This window comes from Lissotriton helveticus, chromosome 11 (genome assembly GCF_964261635.1).
Source record: "Lissotriton helveticus chromosome 11, aLisHel1.1, whole genome shotgun sequence".
Lineage (NCBI taxonomy): Eukaryota > Metazoa > Chordata > Amphibia > Caudata > Salamandridae > Lissotriton > Lissotriton helveticus.
This window is the reverse complement of record NC_136072.1, coordinates 442,469,028-442,493,067: the sequence shown is the minus strand read 5'-3', so window position 1 is coordinate 442,493,067 and position 24,040 is coordinate 442,469,028. Positions and strand designations below refer to the sequence as shown.

General features: G+C 48.8%; 1 protein-coding gene across 1 annotated transcript in view; it reads right to left on the bottom strand.

Annotated features, from left to right (window-relative positions):
• The window catches only part of LOC144791288 (putative serine protease K12H4.7), a 430,940-nt gene extending 411,640 nt beyond the window's left edge, over positions 1-19,300 (bottom strand). Inside the window, exon 1 of the mRNA XM_078665959.1 lies at positions 19,098-19,300. Within this exon, the coding sequence (XP_078522085.1) occupies positions 19,098-19,268 (171 nt within the window). The 5' untranslated portion in view covers positions 19,269-19,300. The remainder of the gene's footprint in view (positions 1-19,097) is intronic.
• Between the last annotated feature and the right edge of the window lie 4,740 nt (positions 19,301-24,040).

Here is a 24,040-nt window from a genome sequence, read left to right as displayed (position 1 = left end):
TTGTTCAGTATTTTTTAAAACACCTCTATTTTTCCACATTTATTTATTTTCTGGCTTTTTTCCAATTTTATTTTAAGCACTTTCTTTTCCTTCCACAACGTCGAATTTACCCCTTCCAACATGGCGCCCGCGGTCCCGGGTCCACTAGTCCCCTGTTAGTTTCTAGTAAATGATTGCGGCTTTGTAAAGAGTAAGGAAACGGACGGCTTTTACAGCTGGTCAGAGAACCGAGCAGGAGTAAACGTGCAAGAACGGGATAGCGAGTATATTTTCGGCATTTTGAATGACATCAAGAGGTGAGCGTTAGGCAGATTGAGTTCTAGTTCATGGTAGAAGCTACACGGTACTGAGGGGTTACAGAACCCGGTTTTGAGCGAGTTTCCATTTCATATATTTTCAGGAGGAGGGAGATTCACGAAAGTTTAGAAAATCCGGTTTCATGCACCGAGTGTTAACCTTAAGGTAAGGGGAAGTAATTGCTTTTGCGTTTGGCTAACCAAAAGGAGTAATGCCTAGAGTTGGAGCTTGTGGCAGTAATGGATTGAATTTCATGATTTTTCATTATTCAGACTTGAAGACCAAGTTTCACTGCGACACCAGTGAGTTAGTTTCCATTTGTTTTCTGTTTCTCACACACACAGCGGTGTTGGTAATTTGGGTTTTCATACGTTTTTATGTTTTTTAGCTAACATCTTTTTGTAAACCCCTGTACTAAATGAGAATTTGGTGTTCTGTAAATATAATATCAGTATAGTAAATGATAATTGTATTCAGTTTCCAGGCCCCTGATGAAGAGCTCAACGAGCTTGAAATGCATTGGGCACTAAAGACAAGTGGACATTAAAGACAAGTCATCTTTGTGAAAGATTTTGAAGAATCAATCTTTGGATTTTGTGTATCTGTTGAATCATGTATTGAAAGCAACAATGTATCAGAGTAACATTGTAAAATGCTAGGATTGATTTTCAGTTGAATATTTCTTGATAAACTTTTTCATTTGAAACTTATAAGTTGTGAAGTGTCTATGAAAATAAAGAGCGGTGTGATCTATAGGGAACCGCAAAAAAAGCAACAGTGCGCAGAGGTTAAGTGTTTCTTACACTTAAGATAAGTTTTATTGCAGTGGGCATTCCCACTCAACTTCCATGGTTTTTGACGCATTCCCAGATCTACAAGGACTTGTAAACCTGGGAATGCATCAAAATCTTACGCCTCCCCAAGGGAGGCACAACACAGAGAAATATCTTTATATCTCCCAATGTTTCCTCTTTCTATATGTGCAGCACACATAGAAAGAGAAAAAAAGCCTCTCAGGATTATTTTTGTGCAGAAAGGTACACTGATGCCAGTGTGGGATTTATTCTAGATTGCACTCAGAGGGCATCTTAGAGATGCCACCTGAAAAACAACCAGCCTCTGGTAGGTTCCCTGACTCGTAGACACCAGCCTGCTGCCACGAGGCAAGTTTCTGGACCCCTGGGGTGTGAGCCTTCACTCTCTGACGCCAGAAACAAAGACATTCCTGGGCGGAGGTGTTCACACCTCCCCTAGTTCAGGCAGAGCCATCTGTGGCAGGGGAGCTTCAAAGGCCTTGCCGGCTTTGCATCGCCACCCCGAGCCTCTCCTGCTATCAGGTGCAGGCCCCTTTCCTCACCTCCTTTTCGGCGGGAAGACAGGCAGGCAAAATTAGGACAGCCTAGAAGGTGTGCCCACCTCTGCCAACCCCACACCTCAGGCGGGGGAGCAAGGTGAAGCCCACTCTTCAGTGCCCACCATCTTGCAGATGGCAGGCACTCTCCAATCAGGGTTAGGGATTGTGCCCACTGCCCCAAATGGGGTGAGCACACCAAGGGTGCAGTCACCCTAAGATCAGTAGCCCATTGGTCACTAATCCGAGACCCCTAAAACGCCCCCTAAATACTGTGATTTGGGGGCTGCCCTGCACCCAGAAGGGAGATTCCCACAACCTACGCAGAAGAAGGACGAAAGAAGAGGCAGAGCAGAGGAGACTGCAGAGTAGAACTGACTTGGCCCCAGCCCTACCAGCCCGTCTGCAGCTTCCAGAGGTCCTGCGCCAGAAGTCGTCTTATCCTGCAGCCAGCGACCTCCAGAACCCTTGGGAGGACTGACTGCCTTCAACAAAGGATATCACAGCAACTCTGTTCAAAAGAATCTCCAAAGAAAGACTCTGAGCCTGCTGAAGACAAAAAAAACCCGATGCCTGGAACCACCACTCCACCCGTCGCCTACAGCAAGAGTCCAAGTGGCCCACCAATCCCAGTGAGGTCCCCCAGCACTTCAGAGTCCATGTACACTTTGGGTTGACCCCTCCAGGACTCCCTGACATTGCCTGCAGCCTTTGTACGGAGACCCCCCAACTGGTAAGCTTGAATCTGACCTCAAAAGGCACCCCGGCATCCGGCCACCCTGCACCCTGGTGAAAAGGACCCGAGGTGGACCTACGTCTCCGAGCCCTCAAACTTACCTACCCAGCTTTTGGTTCCTCCCGAAAGACTTCTTGGACCGAGCATGCAGCTAAAAAACAAAACAGGCAATCTTCATAGGATTGCATTGGGCTCCTGACCTCTACTAAGCACTCTGCCGTCGGCCGCCCCGGCGCAGCTCGTGTTGTGGACTTAGTCCTGTCCTGAGATCCCCTTTGCCCTGACCTTAACCCTAGGAGCTTGGCCCATGAGCATCCACCAACCGAAGGGCCCACTAGCCCCATGGGCTAACATTGGGCGTCAGCACTCTGCACCCGGCTGTCCTTGTGCCACTGTGGGTGCTTTTTGAGTTCATCTTTGACCATGGGGGATTCCTTGTACTAACCCCTGAAACTCAACCCTCAAGACTGATTACTTACCTGCAAACCGATAACCACATTTTCCTACATAGGACTACATAGACTGTTTTCCTCTGAAAAAGTTCTGTGTTTAGTTGTGTTTGTATGGAAACTTAAGTAACTGTGTTTTTAATGTAAAAGTGTTTTACTTACCTTTGTCCAGGAAATGTCCCATGTGATATCTAGGCATATCACACAGAGTAGAAAAAGTGACCTAAAAAGGAATCTCAAATCTAAAAGTACAGCTGTTTTAAGCAGTGTACCAACCTGCAACAAAGTCAAATTCATTCAACTTGCATATTCATATCAACTTGTCTGTGAAAGTACAATTTTAATTACCATTACCAAGTCCTGCTTGGTTCTAAAAATAAAATACAATAAAAAGTGTTTTTATACAAACAATTTGTCTGAGTTCATTCTTTGAGTGTGTGCTATCATTTCTTGCTTGAGTGTGTACAATAAATGCTCACTACTACCCTCTGATAAAGCACTACTGCTCGCCCACACTACCACAAATAGAGAGTAAGGCATTATCTACTTTTACCTTTGTAAGCTTTTGAGGATCCATTTGACTCTGTGTACACTATCCCTTACTTTGGTATAGTACATACAGAGCCAGCTTCCTGCACTCATAATTCCAGAGTTGCTACATTTGCAGTTCTCATTGCTAACTACCTCGAGTAGTAATTTCACAAACTACTAACATAATAGTTGTATCTCAATCATGTGATACTGCTTAAAGCAACTGCAAAACCAACATGTCTGGGTTGTTTTAGGTGCATATATTCACTTTTGAGTGCTAGGTTTAGATGCAACAAAGGGAAACTAAGGGGCATCTACTGCTGGCTTCATGACATGTTGTGTGAAGCACATAAAAAATAAGACTACAATTTTGCATTGACCATGGGGCACAGAATGATGTAATCAGCAGTGCTCCCCAAAACGTGGGGTCTCCCGTCATAGAATTTAAACCCAAATTGTATGTTCCGAAATGGTTTGAAAAAGGGAGAAGTGCTGATGAAAGAAACTGCATGGCTCGAAGACAAATGGCTTATGATTCCACTTATAAGCATATTTGGGACATTCTGTGATTAAAAAAATATCCACATTGTAAACGTATTTTAATGTCAATAACTCATATAGTAAACCTCAAATAAACGTGTATCTATTGGTTGCATTAAATAACGTTATAAGCTGTAACTGGTCAGTGAAATACCAAACATACTAAAAATTGGTATGTTTTGCTCTTTTTAGCCACACCTGACTCCGCCCACTGACCCAATCCTCAGGTTATTCCCGCCCCCTGATCCTCCGCCTACAGTCCCCCTACTTTTTTTCCCCACTTCGACCACTGGCAGCAGGTGCCGTAACCCTAAAAAATAATCTTAATTGCTGACTTTGCAACTAATTAAGCAGGACAGATCTACAACTGTGCTTCTCCTTGCTGCCTATTTCTTTGCAGCAAGGTTTTAAAAAAACATAAGTATCAGTTGAGGCCAGGTTTGCATCGGTGTTGTGACACTTTTGCGGCACAACCCAGATGTAAATCTTGTTTGTTAAATCTCATAATGCGCTTAAATGTACGCATGATAGACCTGCTAAACACGTGTGTGAGGTCTTCCTATCTGATGTCACTTCTTGTGATGCCACTTCCAGCGATGTCACTTTCAGGGAATCTATGTGTGATGTCACTTGTCCGGATGTCATGTGCTGTGATGGCATGCACCATGATGTCACTTGCATACTGACTAGCTTGGTTAATACCCCCACTTCTTTTTTAAGGACTTGTGCCCAGTCATAAAGTGACATCACACAAAATAGCTGCAGCATATTTTATTTTAGCCACGTCTCTGGCCCCACTCCAATTTCCCTCAGGTTCACAATGTAGGTACTTTTTTTAGGTCTCAGGCCTAGCGTACACTGCGCAAGCAGTGTCGCGCAGCCAAAGTCCTTTTCCTGGGGTTTTGAAAACAGACCTGGAAATTCCACGCAGCTCGTGTTTGTAAAACAGAACAGGCAATAGGCCATGGGCGGTCGCATAGCTCCGCCCATGGCCTATTCCGCCCATGGCCTATTGGGGTCTGTTACCCGCACCAAAGGCCATATATCTTCAAATATCGTGGCCAGACGCGGCTGCGATAATTGAAGACATATGCTGGCAGTGGCGCGCGCGCCCACAGTACCCGACATGTCCGCTCCGCTCGCTACTGTGGGCCGTTCCGATGCTTGGTCTCTGGTGCTGCTCCTCAGCCTCTGCCCCGTCACCAAAGTGTATCAGTACACTTGTCTGTGAGGTGTGGGCTGCCTCAGACCTTGGCCAGCCAGAGTCCCAACGCAATAAAGTTAAGACTGTAGTTATCAAGAAGCATTCATGCAAAACAAAGGCAGCACCTCTCACAAAAGCTTGGCGCTGGGGCACAACGGCCTTTGAAACGGACACCGCCAAACAAACACAGGCCTGTTGGTGCGTCTTTGTGTACATGTACACAGGACTGTAGAGTACATAACCTGTCCGCAATACACCCCGGGCGAGGACAAAGGGAGGTCTCTACTATCAAGCTGCCGTTGTCAGGCAACAGGCGGAAGACTAACTAGGCGACAAAGTTTAAAGGCCTAACCAGGAAGCCATGAGCTCAGACCGCGATCAGATTACCCTGTGAAGCAGCCAGGCTAACCCTGACCCCTAGGAGCGCGCCACAACTGTCATCCTGTGTAAATAATTTAATAGGCTGTGGAGTACATGGAAATCTCCCAGTGAGTGAGGTAATGTGCTCCCTCGGAGGCCTAGGGTTGGCACTGGCAGTCCGCAAAGGTAAACAGAGCCCTGGAGACTATCTGCGGGCACAGGCATGCCACAAACTGCAATGCAACCCGGGGAAGAACTAAAGTCACCTTTAACAACGAAATGCATTCTGGAAGATGTAGTTTCGTGTCACTTACAACTGAACAATTTGGACTCGTGCACCTGAAAACAACGATGTGTAAAAGGAAAGCTCGGGACAGGGTAAGATGTCACCAAGACATCTGTGGACTTCAGAGTGAACTCTTAACAGGGTGTGCTGGCCTCACCCCTGACCATTTGGCAGCTGTTTACTGACGATGTTAAAAGCAGCTCGTTATCCGTGCCGCTTCCAATCTGGGGAGCATGGAGGCTAGTGCCAGCTCGCAATTTTTAGTAGTCCCAGTGCCCATCTGGTAAGTGAATTTTACAAAACTGTTGCAGATAGAGTGCCTCAAAATTCGTACATGGTTAAAATGGGATGGTGGATTAATGCACCTGCTGATGGGTACTTGCTTGCAAGCTGCGTGTCATAATTAGCATTATTAAAATGATTCTGTGCGCAATATGTGGCAGGTGGCTGCATCCCGCTGTGCAGTATTCCAAACGGATATTGGCAATTCGCAGTGCAGTCAGAGTCCAGCGGGTAGATGGAGGGGGGTGTGGAGTGTGTGTAAGGGGTTAAGCGGATTAGACAGGTTATTGAACAATGGTCTGTCTGACCGCTAAGTACAACCCCATCATGATATCAGAGCCGCACAAGCTGTTGTAGAGAAACCCACCGCCGTGTCACCACCCATAGGGGGCGCTCATACAGGCTGTACATAACAAATACACCATGTACTGCTCGTGGGATCATGTTGAAGTTAATGGCTTGAGCAGGAAGATTCGAGTGATGTTGAAATTAGCTACATGCGTGTCCCTGGTGAATGTGTAACATTGATGTGAAAAAACTGATGCCCTGTATGTCCTTGACACAAGGTGCTTAAAAGTACCTCTATTTCCTCTATACACAACCCCCATCTCTTAACGGTAAAGGATTTTATGGTCTTGGGGTGGTGAAGCTCTCGCACTTAAACACACACACTCACTGCCTGAGAGAAGATTCCAAGGGAACTTAGTTTGTTCACACCGCACTTCTTAAAATTATGATTACTGCAGCATCCCACTCTAACAAGCATTTGCAATGCAATAGGTCTCGCATTAGGAAAGTGTGAGCTATTGGTATTGTAAATGACAATTTTTTTTAATATGTGTTGGCTTTGAAAATATATAAATTAATAGCACTGTTATTCACAAAGCCAACAGCTTGCACTTTCCTAATGCAAGTCCTATTGGCTATAGCAATGCTTGTTGGTAGCAAGCAAGGACAGTGCTGTTGTGGCGCTGAGTGATGTGGTGGTTGGGCTGAGTGATGCGGTGGTGCCCCAGAGTGATGCGGTGGTGCCCCCGAGTGATGCGGTGGTGCCCCCGAGTGATGCGGTGGTGCCCCCGAGTGATGCGGTGGTGCCCCCGAGTGATGCGGTGGTGCCCCCGAGTGATGCGGTGGTGCCCCCGAGTGATGCGGTGGTGCCCCCGAGTGATGCGGTGGTGCCCCCGAGTGATGCGGTGGTGCCCCCGAGTGATGCGGTGGTGCCCCCGAGTGATGCGGTGGTGCCCCCGAGTGATGCGGTGGTGCCCCCGAGTGATGCGGTGGTGCCCCCGAGTGATGCGGTGGTGCCCCCGAGTGATGCGGTGGTGCCCCCGAGTGATGCGGCGTGCAGCAGTGTGAGGCGTGCAGCAGAGTGAGGCGTGCAGCAGTGTGTGGCGTGCAGCAGAGTGAGGCGTGCAGCAGTGTGAGGCGTGCAGCAGTGTGAGGCGTGCAGCAGTGCGAGGCGTGCAGCAGTGCGAGGCGTGCAGCAGTGCGAGGCGTGCAGCAGTGCGAGGCGTGCAGCAGTGCGAGGCGTGCGAGGCGTGCAGCAGTGCGAGGCGTGCGAGGCGTGCAGCAGTGCGAGGCGTGCAGCAGTGCGAGGCGTGCGAGGCGAGGCGTGCGAGGCGTGCAGCAGTGCGAGGCGTGCACCAGTGCGCGGCGGGCAGCAGTGCGCGGCGGGCAGCAGTGCGCGGCGGGCAGCAGTGCGCGGCGGGCAGCAGTGCGCGGCGGGCAGCAGTGCGCGGCGGGCAGCAGTGTGAGCAGTGTGTGGCGTGCAGCAGTGCGAGGCGTGCAGCAGTGCGAGGCGTGCAGCAGTGCGAGGCGTGCAGCAGTGCGAGGCGTGCAGCAGTGCGAGGCGTGCAGCAGTGCGAGGCGTGCAGCAGTGCGAGGCGTGCAGCAGTGCGAGGCGTGCAGCAGTGAGTGGCGTGCAGCAGTGAGTGGCGTGCAGCAGTGAGTGGCGTGCTGCAGTGAGTGGCGTGCTGCAGTGAGTGGCGTGCTGCAGTGCGAGGCGTGCTGCAGTGCGAGGCGTGCTGCAGTGCGAGGCGTGCTGCAGTGCGAGGCGTGCTGCAGTGCGTGGCGTGCTGCAGTGCGAGGCGTGCTGCAGTGCGAGGCGTGCTGCAGTGCGAGGCGTGCAGCAGTGCGAGGCGAGCAGCAGTGCGAGGCGAGCAGCAGTGCGAGGCGAGCAGCAGTGCGAGGCGAGCAGCAGTGCGAGGCGTGCAGCAGTGCGTGGCGTGCAGCAGTGCGTGGCGTGCAGCAGTGAGTGGCGTGCAGCAGAGTGAGGCGTGCAGCAGAGTGAGGCGTGCAGCAGTGTGAGGCGTGCAGCAGTGCGAGGCGTGCAGCAGTGCGAGGCGTGCAGCAGTGCGAGGCGTGCAGCAGTGCGAGGCGTGCAGCAGTGCGAGGCGTGCAGCAGTGCGAGGAGTGCAGCAGTGCGCGGCGTGCACTGTGCACGGCGTGCACCAGTGCGCGGCGTGCACCAGTGCGCGGCGTGCACCAGTGCGCGGCGTGCACCAGTGCGTGGCGTGCACCAGTGCGTGGCGTGCAGCAGTGCGAGGCGTGCAGCAGTGCGAGGCGTGCAGCAGTGCGAGGCGTGCAGCAGTGCGAGGCGTGCAGCAGTGCGAGGCGTGCAGCAGTGCGAGGCGTGCAGCAGTGCGAGGCGTGCAGCAGTGAGTGGCGTGCAGCAGTGAGTGGCGTGCAGCAGTGAGTGGCGTGCAGCAGTGAGTGGCGTGCAGCAGTGTGCAGCAGTGTGAGGCGTGCTGCAGTGTGTGGCGTGCTGCAGTGCGAGGCGTGCTGCAGTGCGAGGCGTGCTGCAGTCCGAGGCGTGCAGCAGTCCGAGGCGTGCAGCAGTCCGAGGCGTGCAGCAGTCCGAGGCGTGCAGCAGTCCGAGGCGTGCAGCAGTCCGAGGCGTGCAGCAGTCCGAGGCGTGCAGCAGTCCGAGGCGTGCAGCAGTCCGAGGCGTGCAGCAGTCCGAGGCGTGCAGCAGTCCGAGGCGTGCAGCAGTGCGTGTGGCGTGCAGCAATGCGTGTGGCGTGCAGCAGTGCGTGTGGCGTGCAGCAGTGCGTGTGGCGTGCAGCAGTGCGTGTGGCGTGCAGCAGTGCGTGTGGCGTGCAGCAGTGCGTGTGGCGTGCAGCAGTGCGTGTGGCGTGCGGCAGTGCGTGTGGCGTGCGGCAGTGCGTGGCGTGCGGCAGTGTGTGGCGTGCGGCTGTGTGTGGCGTGCGGCTGTGTGTGGCGTGCGGCTGTGTGAGGCGTGCGGCTGTGTGAGGCGTGCAGCAGTGTGTGGTGTGGTCTGTGTGCGAGGGAGCCAGTGTGTGTGGTCTGTGTGAAAGGGGGGCAGTGTGAGTGGTCTGTTGGAGAGGGGTGTAAGCATGTAAAGACAGCCAGAGGCGAGACTGGAAAAAAGCGCTCTTTGGGGAGAAAGTGTTTTTGTTTTGCATACAAAATATAAGAAGGAAAGGATCGGTGGAGGTAGATACAAGTGGGAGGCGAAAACAGGGCTTTGGAAAAGGAAAAGTGCAGCTTATGACAGAGAAAAAAGAGGATAAAAGGACAGCACGAATCAAGAGGAAGAGAGATAGGAAGAGACAGGGTGAGAGGATGAGGAATGTTAGAAACAAGAGAAGAAATGGGTACATAAAATGAAGAAAACGTAAGGTGATTATTGAAAAAGAGGAAGTTACGTGCAATGAAGCGGGAAAAGACGTAATGGAAAGGAAGAAATACATGGGGATGGGTAAATAAAATAACAAGCTCTCGTCATTGCTGTGGCGGGGGCAGGGGAGCGCATTCCTTTGAAGTCAGCAATTACACAGTTTATTGACCTCCACGGGCCAGGTATGTGGCTGCTGCACAGGGGCGGCTGGGGAGGGCCTAGACATGGTGTGGGAGGAGGAGGCTGGAGACGCGAGACACGGCCAGACCAACGCGAGAGCAGGGAAAGACACTGTACAGGGAGAGAAGATTATAGAAAAGACGGGAGAGGAAGGAAGAGAAAGATAGCCGGAGCGGGATCGCATTCCTTTGAAGTCTGATGCGGGGGCGGGGGAGCAGCAGCCTTTGAAGTCTGATGCGAGGCACAGACAAATGGTGGTGTGTCACGTGGCTGGTTTGTGCACGCGCATAGATCACATGAACTGTGTTTAAACTTTAATCCTCCGTTTTGGTAGAGTTTTCGTACTGCTTACTAGAATCTCGACAAACAAGCATTGCTAAAGCAATGCTTTAGGTAGAGACCTAAAAACATGGGGATGGGTAAATAAAATAAGCTCTCGTCATTGCTGTGGCGGGGAGCGCATTCCTTTGAAGTCAGCAATTACACAGTTTATTGACCTCCACGGGCCAGGTATGTGGCTGCGGCACAGGGGCGGCTGGGGAGGGCCTAGACACGGTGTGGGAGAGCAGGGAAAGACACTGTATAGGGAGAGAAGGTTATAGAAAAGACGGGAGAGGATGGAAGAGAAAGATCGCCTGAGCGGGAGCACATTCCTTTGAAGTCTGGGGCGGGGGAGTGGCAGCCTTTGAAGTCTGATGCGAGGCACAGACAAATAGTGGTGTGTCACGTGGCTGGTTTGTGCACGGGCATAGATCACATGAACTGTGTCTAATCCGCAGTTTTGGTAGAGTTTTCGTACTGCTTACTAGAATCTCAACAAACAAGCATGTAGGTCGAGACCTAATGATTCATGTTCCAATGATGGCATTTGGGAGTCGGTGAAGACAGGGGAGTCTACGACGGAGGGCACAAGGGCCCAGAGCCTGTCTAGGTTAGATGTAAAGGGTAGCTTGCCACCCAGGTCTGTAGCCAGTCAGCACTCATCTCCCCCAGATGCATAAAGGCTATGGTAAAAGGGGTGTCGTGTCTCCTTTAAAAGAACTTTGCCCATCCCCACCCTCTCAACCACACCTGCAATTATCTGTAGCTAACAGGCTGGCTCAGCGAGCTGAACATTCACTGCTGCCAAATGCGGGGGCCGGAGCTAAAATCATGGCCCGGCTGACTCGACCTTTCATGAGCCTAATGAAGGCTAACTGCGTTTATAATATCAGTTATTTAAAGCGAGTAGAATTAGATGAGGTATTAGGGGCCGCAGAAACAAATGGATCCTAAGGGCTTGCGAGCCCTCTAGTCCTATGAGCAATGTCCTGCAACGTGATTTTGCAATAGCAGCCAAACTCCCTTCATGCATTAAACAGACCCTCCAGCTTATCGCGATTTCGCGATTTGCAAAAAAATCGCGAAATCGGCCGATCTCGGGAAATGCCGCGATATTTGGCATAAAGCCCGCGAAATTTGCCGTTTCCGCCCGTTCGCCGTCTTTCCGCCCGTTTCCGCCTTTAAAGAAGGCGTGAGGCACCCATTTTCCCATTCCCCCCAGGATTCATTTGCGGCGAGAGAAGAGAAGGAGCCAGGAGGTCGAGGACGGCGGCCGAGCGAGGGAGAAGACCAGCACCACACCAAGAGGGGGAGAGAGCACGAAGCGGCAGCGACACGAAGACTCTTCCTCAGAGACCGGGGCTCGGAGCAGGAGGAAAGCCGGCCGGCGAACAGAAGACAGGTACGTCCGTCCTACGCTGGTGGGGGCCCGCCGCACACATAGGGGAGAGCGCTGCCCGGGTGGGAGGGGGGCAGTGGAGATGTGGCCGACCGCTTTTGCCAGAATGTCTGTATTTGCCTACATCTGTGAGTCAGACATTTACTGTTCACATTTTAATAAGAGCATGCTGTCAAACACACAATCAAACCTAATATTAGCGGCTGCTTGAATTCTACGAGATGCAAGATATGCCGTCGACGCGATTAAACTTAAAGCTTAGTGCGGTATGAGAATAAATAATGCACAAGAGTTTTTCAGGGTTGTTCAACTTCGCTGCATTGTTGATACCGATGAAAAGCGAATAAACTCTGTTACAAAAAACAGAGTAAACTCGCTCTTGTGCTATCAGATACATCAGACCAAAATGGATGAATACAGTTTTGCGCTGTGCACCAACATGACAAATTGCATGAAAGGACACCAGCCACCTTTATTGACATTCACCTCATGACTTGTTATATTTTAATAGTCTGTTATAAGGCATACAAATAATGCTGTGAGGGAGGTCATGCAAACGCTTGCACAGTGTTGCTGTTTTGTAACGAATAGCTCCTTGTAACAAGTCAAATGTGGTGATTCATCCAGCATCGTATGGCACGTGCTTTACTTCTGGCTGTGGAGCATGTGCAAGAGCTGGATGTAATTTATGGGGCTTGAAAGGGGCGTGGGATTGCATGTTGAACCACATATACTCAAGTATTCCTCTATATTCTCTATTTTTTTACACTTAATTTCCACATGCAGATTGCGATCAATTAAAGAGGCTGTGAGTGCTGAAAGCAGACACTTTCACGGCTCAGATAGATTGCAGTTTCTCCCTGTACACCACAACCTATCAGGTCTTCTCCAGGAGGGCCTGACCCACTGTGGGATGTCTGATTGTGATAACCCCCGCACTGTGCCCACTCCAGAGTACATACTATATTCCCCACTGTATTCCTTAGAATGAACAAGCCAACATGTATTTGTGTTTGTTGTGGTCATTTGTTGGCCGCAGTTTTATTAGGAATACATGGATACACTTTGGCATTATTTGCATGCCCTGGACATAAATCATCATCATAGAACTGCCATATTTGCGTCATAAATCATATGCATTTGTCATCCGTAATATCTGTCATAAATCATATGTACATCACCAATTAGCAAATTTGACTGACAGTTCGTTGGTTAGCTCATTTGGATGATTGTCTTGTTTCTTGTCCCTTCTGGGTCATCTCTTTGTACGGTTGGATTTGCACTCTCTTTGCGCGGGGGTAGCTTCTGTCCCCGGAGTTAGGCCACGCCTCGCTACCTTGTTGGACTCTTTTGTGCCCTGCCATCCGGCAGGGGCTGGGCTGCGAGCGCTGTCTCCGTTTGCTACCCCCTTTTTGTAGGCCAACTCGCCCAGCCGTGAGGCATCCCAAAGTGAGCGGTCCTACACACCGCCCTTAGGCCAACTCACCCAGCCGTGAGGCATCTGAAGGTGAGTGGTCCTATTCTGGCACACCTCCCTTCGGTGTGCCTCCGTACCAACCATTATCCCTGTAGCTCTCCGCCATTGCCTTGCCTGCCTCTCAGCACTGCGACATCGCTGATCCTTAGGCGTGGGTGGGTGGGACAAAATTCTTGTTGCGCCGCTGCTGCTCCCCTGCTCCACAAAGATAGGAGCTACCTGGGGGGGAGCGGCGCTTATATCCCCCCTGTGTCTTTCCCGCCTAGCTAGCAGAATCGCCCCATTGGGGGGTTTGTACCCCGCTCGTCACCTCATTGGCCGTGGGGGGGTTGGCGCCTTCCTTGCGGCTGCCGCGGGGGCACGGGAACTTCTCCCACTTCTGAGGACCCCCGCCGCCAAGAACCAGTTTTTTCCGGGGCTCAGCTTCGGTTATGGCGCCGGCCCTCTAGCCCCCGTTGGGGGCGGCCTCTGCGATAACCCCCGCACTGTGCCCACTCCAGAGTACATGCTATATTCCCCACTGTATTCCTTAGAATGAACAAGCCAACATGTATTTGTGTTTGTTGTGGTCATTTGTTGGCCGCAGTTTTATTAGGAATACATGGATACACTTTGGCATTATTTGCATGCCCTGGACATAAATCATCATCATAGAACTGCCATATTTGCGTCATAAATCATATGCATTTGTCATCCGTAATATCTGTCATAAATCATATGTACATCACCAATTAGCAAATTTGACTGACAGTTCGTTGGTTAGCTCATTTGGATGATTGTCTTGTTTCTTGTCCCTTCTGGGTCATCTCTTTGTACGGTTGGATTTGCGCTCTCTTTGCGCGGGGGTAGCTTCTGTCCCCGGAGTTAGGCCACGCCTCGCTACCTTGTTGGACTCTTTTGTGCCCTGCCATCCGGCAGGGGCTGGGCTGCGAGCGCCGTCTCCGTTTGCTACCCCCTTTTTGTAGGCCAACTCGCCCAGCCGTGAGGCATCCCAAAGTGAGCGGTCCTACACACCGCCCTTAGGCCAACTCACCCAGCCGTGAGGCATCTGAAGGTGAGTGCCGGTAGCCCTACCAGCGGGCAATTCACACTTATGTGCCGGTCCCCGTGTTCAGGGGCAGAAACCGGCTTTGGGACTTGAGTCCTTCCTGCTGCCGCCCACCGGAGGTCAGCTCCTGCCCCCCCCCAACGCCATTGATACCGGGCTGCAGGGTTCTCCAGGCGATTCCGATGACCTGAGAGTTCGGATGGTGACGTCGCTGGCATGGCTTCTCCGGTGTTCAGTTTGTACTCCCCTGGCCGGCCGTGCTCTGTTCCAAGCACTAGGAGAGTTGACCTCTATTCCTGAGTGGAGGCGGAGTGGATGCGTTCAGCGGCGGTGGCTGCTCCTGATGGCCCGCTCGCGCAGGGCTTCGCTTTGACTCCTGTACCGGCGATTCCACGATCAGGCCACAAAATTCTTGTTGCGCCGCTGCTGCTCCCCTGCTCCACAAAGATAGGAGCTACCTGGGGGGGAGCGGCGCTTATATCCCCCCTGTGTCTTTCCCGCCTAGCTAGCAGAATCGCCCCATTGGGGGGTTTGTACCCCGCTCGTCACCTCATTGGCCGTGGGGGGGTTGGCGCCTTCCTTGCGGCTGCCGCGGGGGCACGGGAACTTCTCCCACTTCTGAGGACCCCCGCCGCCAAGAACCAGTTTTTTCCGGGGCTCAGCTTCGGTTATGGCGCCGGCCCTCTAGCCCCCGTTGGGGGCGGCCTCTGCGATTCAGTGCTTAATTTGAGCTAGTGTCTTTACTTTGTGAATGATTGCAAAGGCAGAGAGACCAGGGGTAGCGATATCTGTGTTTGGTGTTGCAAAAAACCCAAAATAAAATGCCGCTAAATGCCGCTAAATTTCCATTTTTGTGCCGCTAAATTTTCATTTTTGTGCCGCTAAATTTGCCAATCCATGCCGCTATATCCTGGGGGGTCTGATTAAAGAAGTGTCACAAGCGCCGTGAATCACGGACAAGAGTCAGCACCTTTAGTTGTACACGAGACAGTCTTTCAAAGGCCCATAAAACCATGCGGTCAACTATGTTGATCAAGGACCCCGCCTGCTTCAGCTCCTATATCTCCCCCAGCGGCCGCGAGAGGAGGGGGCTGCTGATCCGGCTGCTCGATCCACTCCCGGAGCTGCGGGGAGACGTGGGCTCCACCGGCCGTGGGGCCGCGCTTGTATTACAGTGCTTGTTTTGATTTCTTTTTGAAGCTCCTATTCTGGTATTTTACAATGTGCAGCGGTCAGGCACAGGCCAGCCCATGGCATAGCCTTGTTTCTTTGACCAGAGGATGTGGGCCCTGCTCAGGGCACAAGTCCTATAAAAAGAAGCGGGGGGGGGGGCTGATAGTATGCAAATGAACTCGTTACGTCACGTGCTGAACGTGTCCCGGTACCTGAAATTTACACCGCGACACGTTCAGCATATTTCTGTGGGGGATCAGCTTCTTGGCAGGGGGGACGGCGTCCACCCTGTGAAAAGAGTGGGGGGACGCCGTCCACCTGCGTGGATCCCCGACTCGAGCCCTGGCCCTGCTGGATGACTGCGCCTCGGGGTCCTGGGAGATCTGTGGTTGCTGCGTTTAGGCTGAGCCGAAGAGCATGTCCCGTAAATAGCCTGGCGTGCGTCCAACAGGGTGGTTCGTGTTTCACCGCGACCCTTATTTATTTAAGTTAGAGAGTAAAGCACAGTGCAGCCATAGCATTATACAAGTGATTAACTAGAGTCACACATGCTCGTCAGCTGGGCGGCCAGGATTAAGATGCAGAGCCCCAGAATCCACCGTCCATAAATTTAGCAGCTACACTTTGTTCCACCCACCCTTTTTGTTTCATTTTAGGTTCAGTTCACGTTGTTACAGGGTGCTACGACAGGCAGTGTGTCGCGCAGTGTGTTGTATGGATTTATTTTTTGACTGTAGGTTAGGCCACATTTGTTCATAAATGTCACACGCATTTAAGTTTCATGTTAGCGTGTTGTGCGTTTAGTTGTCACTTTTCACCTCGTCTCCGGTCACGTGTTCTCATTCAAACATTGCAGTTGTTGCCAAAGGGCGGTGGCCTGAAGGTAGGGTCTCTGGGGGGGTGGTGGACCATGCTGGTCCGCATGCTAGGGGTTGCCCATCGGGTGTAGAGAGCCCCCTGTATTAAAACAGTTTGTTGAGGTGGAACCACCTTGCACTGTTGTCTGTGATGTGTAGTTTTAAGCAGAGAAAAATATTGTTCATTAATTAACCCCCAATGCTGTGTTGTTGTTTTATATTCTGTTCATTTGCAAAAAAATGTACCTATAATATCCCAAAATGACTGTAGCTGTTTCTAGGCCGACATAGTATTTATCCCTGCACCAGGCCTAACCTGCCCGGGGAAGGTGTGGTGGTAGCTGCCAGCAGTAAAGTGCTACAGCACCATATCCAAAAGACAAGCAAGAACAGGCAGAAACCACTACCATCTGCTTCTTATGTCCGTTTTGATGAATAAAATCGGTCCCTGCTTCCAGTAGTCCGGTTCGCGTGGAATCATCAGTCGCTCATTATTCAAATGGGAACTATCAACTCTGTGCGTTGCATCAGGGGCGGCTCTAGGCGGCCCTGGGCAGGGAGCGTAGGTAGGGGGCCCCCGGAGGAACAGGTAGGGGCCCCCCCGGAGGAACGCAGGCGTGGAGGCCAGTGAAGAGGGGGGTAGAGGGGGGAGTCAGGGTGTTTGGAAGTGGAACAGGCTGGTGGCGGCCAAATCCCTGCCAGGGGCCGCCACGCAAATATGTATCCATCCTCAGAGGATTATTATATTAAGGATATATATTGGCGTGGTGGCCCCAGTGGTTTGGTGGCCCCTGTGCAGGTGCACAGCTTGCACATGCCTAAGGCCGACCCTGGTTACATCTCCCACAAAGATGGCCAATATGGGATGAAGGCAACTTTTTTTAAATAGCCTGAAAGTGCCACAAGTGCTATAAAACCATCTAACGTGACTTCACCTTTGATGCTGAAGACAGGGGTAAGCAGTGATGGACACACGTGCATTTCTTCCTAAGGGTTGTATGTCGTTACAACGCATACTTTTACAACGCATGCCATTACAACGCATTTTTTACAACACATCCATTACAACGCATTCCATTACAACGCATGCCATTACAACGAATTTCCATAAACTACCATTACAACGCATACTACCTTTACAACGCATACCATTACAACGCATAATTGGTAAGTATTGGATACTATAGGGGTAAAAATTACTATTCTAACTCCAGGGGGGTGCAACAGTAGGGTAGGTGTTGGATAGTGTAGGGGTACAAATTACTATTCTAACTCCAGGGGGGTGCAACAGTAGGGTAGGTGTTGGATAGTGTAGGGGTAAAAATTACTATTCTAACTCTAAGGGGTGCAACAGTAGGGTAGGTGTTGGATAGTGTAGGGGTAAAAATTACTATCCTAACTCCAGGGGGTGCAACAGTAGGGTAAGTGTTGGATAGTGTAGGGGTACTATGCGTTGTAATGGTATGCGTTGTAGTGTCATGCGTTGTAATGGATGTTGCGTTGTAAAAGTTTTGTTGTAATGGAAGTGCGTTGTAAAAGTTGCATTGTAAACGTTGTTCCCCTTCCTACGGGAGTCCTTTCCGCTTGTGTTTGGCAGTGTTTGGGGAGTGGTGGCAGAGAGCTGTCACAGGCAGGGCACACACCGCCCGTGAACCGGAGATGGGCGAGCCATTTACAGCTGGCAGTCACTATGGCCCTCCAGCAGCTGGTTTTACTTTGCAGTCCCGCATCTGTGGGAGCAAGGTCAGTAAGGGGTGGGGATACAGTTAAAAACTGTAAACTTAAGTTTAAGCACAAGCCCATGTAGCGGATGCCTTAGCCCATTTAGCTACCAAACTATCTGTCTGTGTGTCTGTGTATCTCAGTCTGTGTGTGTGTCTCAGTCTCTATGTGTGCGTGTGAGCGTGTCTGTCTCTGTGTGTGTGTTTCTGTGTCTGTGTGCATGTCTCTGTCTTGTGTGCAAATCTCTGCGTGTGTTTTTTGCTGTGTGCGAGTTTCTGTGTCTGTGTGTGCATATCTGTGCTTGTTTCTGTCTCTCGTGCACATTCTCGGTGTGCGTGTCTCTATCTGCGTGTATCTGTATGTGCGTCTCTATCTCGGTGTGTGCGTCTCTATATGTGCATTTGTCTCTGTAAGTACGTCTCTTCTCTGTGTGTGCATGTTTGTTTCTATGTGTGTCTCTGTGTGCGCGTCTCTATACGTGTATCAGTTTCTATGTGTGCATGACTGTCTGTGTGCATGTTTCTATGTGCGTGTCTGTCTCTCATGCCACATCATTTCACTACACAAATACACTCCACACCACACAATTTCACGCCACACAATTCCACAGCTAAAATTCCAATACAACCCACATAATTCCACTACACACCACATGCATACACTCCATAACACATGGCTAAAAGACTCAAATAAATCTGAGACCTATTGCATTTCCAATGCTTGTTATGCACTTCAGCCGCTGTGGCTGGCCTGGTCATTCTTTTGGTCACTTCCTCCCATCTCGGTAGAAGAACTGGAATTCTCACATGGTAAAGGCAAGGAGACAACACGACCAGCTGTTTCATGCAAAACACAGCGTGCAAGCAACCGGAGAACATTTTGGTTATTGCATTATATTTGTGTCAGCCTTTCACCTTTCATCATTTTCAATAAACAGAACACTGCATTTCTAAAGTGCAAAGGAGGAGGTACCCATTTAAAAATACGTTTCTTCATTATCGGAAGATTGCAAAAAATAAATAAAAAACATTTAATTGGGGGTTTCTTTCAGACAGCGTTCTCCTTCCTATATGCTCCACCTCTGAACTTAATTAAGTCGTCCTCCAATTAGCAGTACAGTACACATCGTAACAGTAAGATTTACGCTTTGAAAACACTTATTTCGAAGAATTCAACTCATTTTGTTCTATTTCATTTTCAGCAGCTCAGGAAATAAAAAGTACATGTTACACGCGTTTACTTGCCTGTTTCCAAACTCTACTTTCAGCTCCATCAAAATGATCAAGTTTCTGCTCAAACCATAGCTCCTCTGCCGCGTGGGAAGGTATGCTAACAAGCTGCTGTTTATACCTAAAGGCAAACACAACTAGACACAGCGAACATAGCAAAAACACACGCAGCACCGCGGAAGCCATGTCTGCACTGAACAGGGAAGCAGAGAACAGGTCATATGACTTACTGTCAGCTGACAGGCACGTGTGGCACAGTTACACTTCCCTTGTTTGTCTATTTTTTTGTAAAAGCTCCAGACAGACCGAAGTTCCCTTAACAACTGAAACTAAGGAAGTTTGTAGAGCTCTTGAGCTTTCCAGTTTTACGAGCGAGTACCTCGTCCATTCTTGTATTGATATCTAAGACTAGTAACATCTGGCTAAGACTACTAATCCCAGCATGCAACGATAACGAATTTAGCTGGGCGAGTTACGCATAGAACTGGGAGACTTGAGAATTCTGAAGAAGTGGAAAAGAATAGGACATTACACGCAAGAAAGGGCATCATTTTATTTTGAATGGAAGCAGAGATATTACACAGCATGCTCAGGGTTTTAAGTGAGCCGGGTCTCACCGGTGCTCACCGGCAGTTTTTTTAAGGAGTCCTCTAAACGGGTCTCTATAGGCTCACTGTTTTGTGTCCTGGTACAGACTGTCCGTTTTTCCCCGGACTGCAGTGACAGCACAGGAGGCACACCGATGTGCGCTGTGCGTGATTCCATGGCAGGTGAGCGTAGTAGGGGAAGGGAAATCCTTTAAAGAGAGTAATTTTCTCGCTGGATTTCCCTTCTCTTTTGGAAACTCAGGAGCAGCAACATTTAACTATTTCACAAATGTCCCAAAGGAACAGGAGCAAGCACTCAGCTGGGTCGTAGTAATCCATTCATTTGTTAAAAAAAAAAAACAGGCAGACGCATTTCGACAAGAAGCTGTCTTTTTCAATGCATTACGCAATAGTACTTAAACAGTGTTCTTTATACAAATCAAATTCAAAAGCTTTATTCGACAGCATGGTCATAAAAGCATCTCACTCTCATTGGTTGGTCACAGTCCAATGATATTCAAAGTACATCAACATGCACCAATTGCTTGAAAGAAGAAATGGTGCAGGTTGAGTTCACGAATAAATAAGTATTCACACGCATTGAATGCAAGTTCCAAAGTGCTATTCACGTTCTCGGGAGCACGTTGGTACGTGAACACATTCACTGCTGTGATTCCATAATGAATTTTACATGCGCTCATTCTGCCACAAAATGACATATCAGGGGAGCCATTGCCAAATGAGTGCATATTTAGTAATTGCATTCTCCATTCTGGTAATGTTGACTCAGTGTAATCTGGTATGCCTCTACTTCTCGGCACAAGGGGCATGGCTTTAAGTGGGCCGGGTCTCACCGGGTCTGAGCACCAGCAGTTTTTTTTTTTTAAATGGGGCCTCGAAACGGGGCTCTGTTTTGTGCCTGACTTGTTGTAGGTATGATGTTACTGGTATATATTTAGATGCAATGACAGAAACAGCAAAATACAAGTTGGGCGGCACACTATGCTAAGCACAGATCTTTTAGGTTAAGTGTTTTTCAACCACGCCCTTAATTACATTGGCCACGCCCTTTTGAAAGACCCTCCAGTTTTTTTCATCCCACTTAAAGCCCTGACAAGGGGGTTCCAACAGCATATTTTATTTGTTGCACCAAGCCACATTTAAAACGCTGAGCATTGCGGACGTGTGCTTCCTTTCATGCAAGTGGCTGCACGTAATTTAGGTATTTCACAATTATTCCAAAGGAACAGCACCACTCAGCGGGATAGTAGTAATCCATTTATATGTAAAAACTAGGCAGACGCGTTTTGACAAGAAGTTGTCTTTTTCAATGCCGTTACGTACATTTCCTCAAACAATGTTTTTTTTTTTTTTATGTGAGGCTGTCCTCACTCTCATTGGTTGGTCACAGTCCAATGATATTCAAAGTACATCAACATGCATCAATCGGGTGAAGGCCTACCCCTAAACCCTAAAATATCTGTACCACCCTTTACCTCTACCAAACCCTTAACCCATAATATATTTATCAATTTTATATTACAGTGCCAGTAGGTAGTTATAGGTATGACCATATTTCCATAGAAAAAGTGTTTTTTGACTAGCCTATATCTTTGGCGCCGTTTGATGAATCTCCACGACATTTTCTCAATAAAGTGCCCTGGTACTGGTGAATCTTGTTGTGCACGGAAAGTTTCAGGACGATTCGCGATGCAGGGGCTGAGAAAATTGGGGTTAAAAAAAAGGTATATTTACAATGTTTATTCCCATAGCACTTGTAGAACCAGTCAACATTTCTAAAGACTGAACCACTGAACGGAATTACATCAAATTTGGCTGAAAGCTAGATCTTGTTACGCAGGTCAGGCTTTCAGTTATTTGGTATGAATCCGTTCATTAGTTGTTGAGAATTTTTTTTAAAGTTATTGATATCTGTGTTCGAGGATTTTTTGCATAAAAAGACGAGCTCATCCTGGAAAAGGCAGAGCTTTGATTGGCTGTCAATACTTCGACCAGGGAGTGTTGGCAGCCAACTTGTGACTCGGCTTGAGCTGAGACCCAAAAATTAAAATGTAAAAAAGAAGACAAGGAGGGTGGGTAGGAATATCTTGACCCCATAATATTTGTCCAGGTTCAACAGGCCCAAAAAACTTTTTTTTTATTGCTGTGAAGTTAAAAAAAAAAAGCAAGCTCAGGCTGATGCACTTGCTTTTAATTACTCCCTGGGGGTTCTCTGGATGATGTCATCATCAATGTGTTTTTTTGTTATGTGAGGCTGTCCTCACTCTCATTGATTGGTCACAGTCCAATGATATTCAAAGTACATCAACATGCATCAATCGCGTGAAGGTCTACCCCTAAACCCTAAAATATCTGTACCACCCTTTACCTCTACCAAACCCTTAACCCATAATATATATACATCAATTTTATATTACAATGCCAGTAGGTAGTTATAGGTAGGACCAGACCATATTTCCATAGAAAAAGTGTTTTTTGACTAGCCTATATCTTTGGCGCCGTTTGATGAATCTCCACGACATTTTCTCAAAAAAGTGCCCTGGTACTGGTGAATCTTGTTGTGCGCGGAAAGTTTCAGGACGATTCGTGATGCGGGGGCTGAGAAAAATGGGGTTAAAAAAAAAAGGTGTGTTTACAATGTTAATTCCCATAGCACTTGTAGAACCAGTCAACATGCCTAAAGACTGAACCACTGAACGGAATTACATCAAATTTGGCTGAAAGCTAGATCTTGTTAGGCAGATCAGGTTTTCAGTTATTTGGTATGAATCCGTTCAGTAGTTGTTGAGAATTTTTTTTTAAGTTATTGATATCTGTGTTCGAGGATTTTTTGCCTAAAAAGACGAGCTCATCCTAGGAAAGGCAGAGCTTTGATTGGCTGTCAATACTTCGACCAGGGAGTGTTGGCAGCCAACTTGTGACTCGGCTTGAGCTGAGACCCCAAAAAAAAATGTAAAAAAGAAGACAAGGAGGGTGGGTAGGAATATCTTGACCCCATAATATTTGTCCAGGTTCAACAGGCCCAAAAAACTTTTTTTTATTGCTGTGAAGTTAAAAAAAAAAAAAAACAAGCGCAGGCTGATGCACTTGCTTTTAAATACTCCCTGGGGGCTCTCTGGATGATGTCATCAGTGATGTCATAATTGATCTCCTTTGAGATGTCATCAGTGATTTAATTAGTGATGTCACTGACCATGTAATGAGTGTTGTAATATGTGAGGTCATAAGCAGTGCATTGCAAGGGCGTAAGTTATAGTTAGCTCAGGTAACTGTAACTGCTGAATTTCTGTGGTTTTGAGTGAGTGAAATCTAAGCCTATCTATAACATCCCTGAAACATTTGTTTTTTTCAGTGAATTTCTAACTTTTTAAAATTCTATTTCCTAACTATAACGTCCCTGTAACCTTTGTTTTTTAAGTGAATATATATAGTTAGGAAATTGAATTAAAAAAACCTTGTGAAAAACCAATGGACTCTATGCCATTCTACCCTATGCCGCTGTACTCGACCATGCACTACTCTACTCTACCCTACGCCACTGCACTCTACACCACTGTAATATACACTGCGACACTCAACTCTTCACCACCTTGCTAAACTCTAAACCACTGCACTGTACGTCACTGCACTCTATGCCAATGCACTCAACATCACTTTACTCAAAACCAATGCAGTCTGCGGCATTCTACTCTGCACCACTGTACTCTACGCCACTTCACTCTAGACCCCTCTGCTACACTCTACGGCACTTCACAACACTCCACAACAATACGCTCCACAGTACTCCACTCTGACACTCTACTCCACTCTGCGATGCTCTATGCAATTCCCTCTATGCCACACCTTTTTATTCCACTCTATTCTATGAGACACTACTCAACTCCACTACTTCCCTCTAAGCCACTCTACACTATGCAACTCCAATCTACAATAATCTACGACACTCTACTCAGCTGTATGCCATTACACTCTACTACACTACTCCACTTTATGCCGCTCCACTCTACAAGAATCTGCTTTGATCTATGCCACTCTTGTCCACTCTACACAACTCCCTCTATGCCCTTCCATGTTACTTTACTCCACTCTACGGACTCCACTTTGCTTTACTCTACTCCACTCCACTCCACTACTCCACTTTACAACACTCTATGCCCTTCCACTCTACCACACTCAATTCTCTCAACGACGTCTCCGATTAAACTATCTGCTGTGGAAGTACAGGCAGCCATTGCTATTCACCTTCTATCCAAAGCAAGCAAACTGCATAAATATTCATTAACATTAAACTATAGAGCACATACATCATCTGTTACAACCATAAACGCCCTGAAAAAATGTTCCCAACCA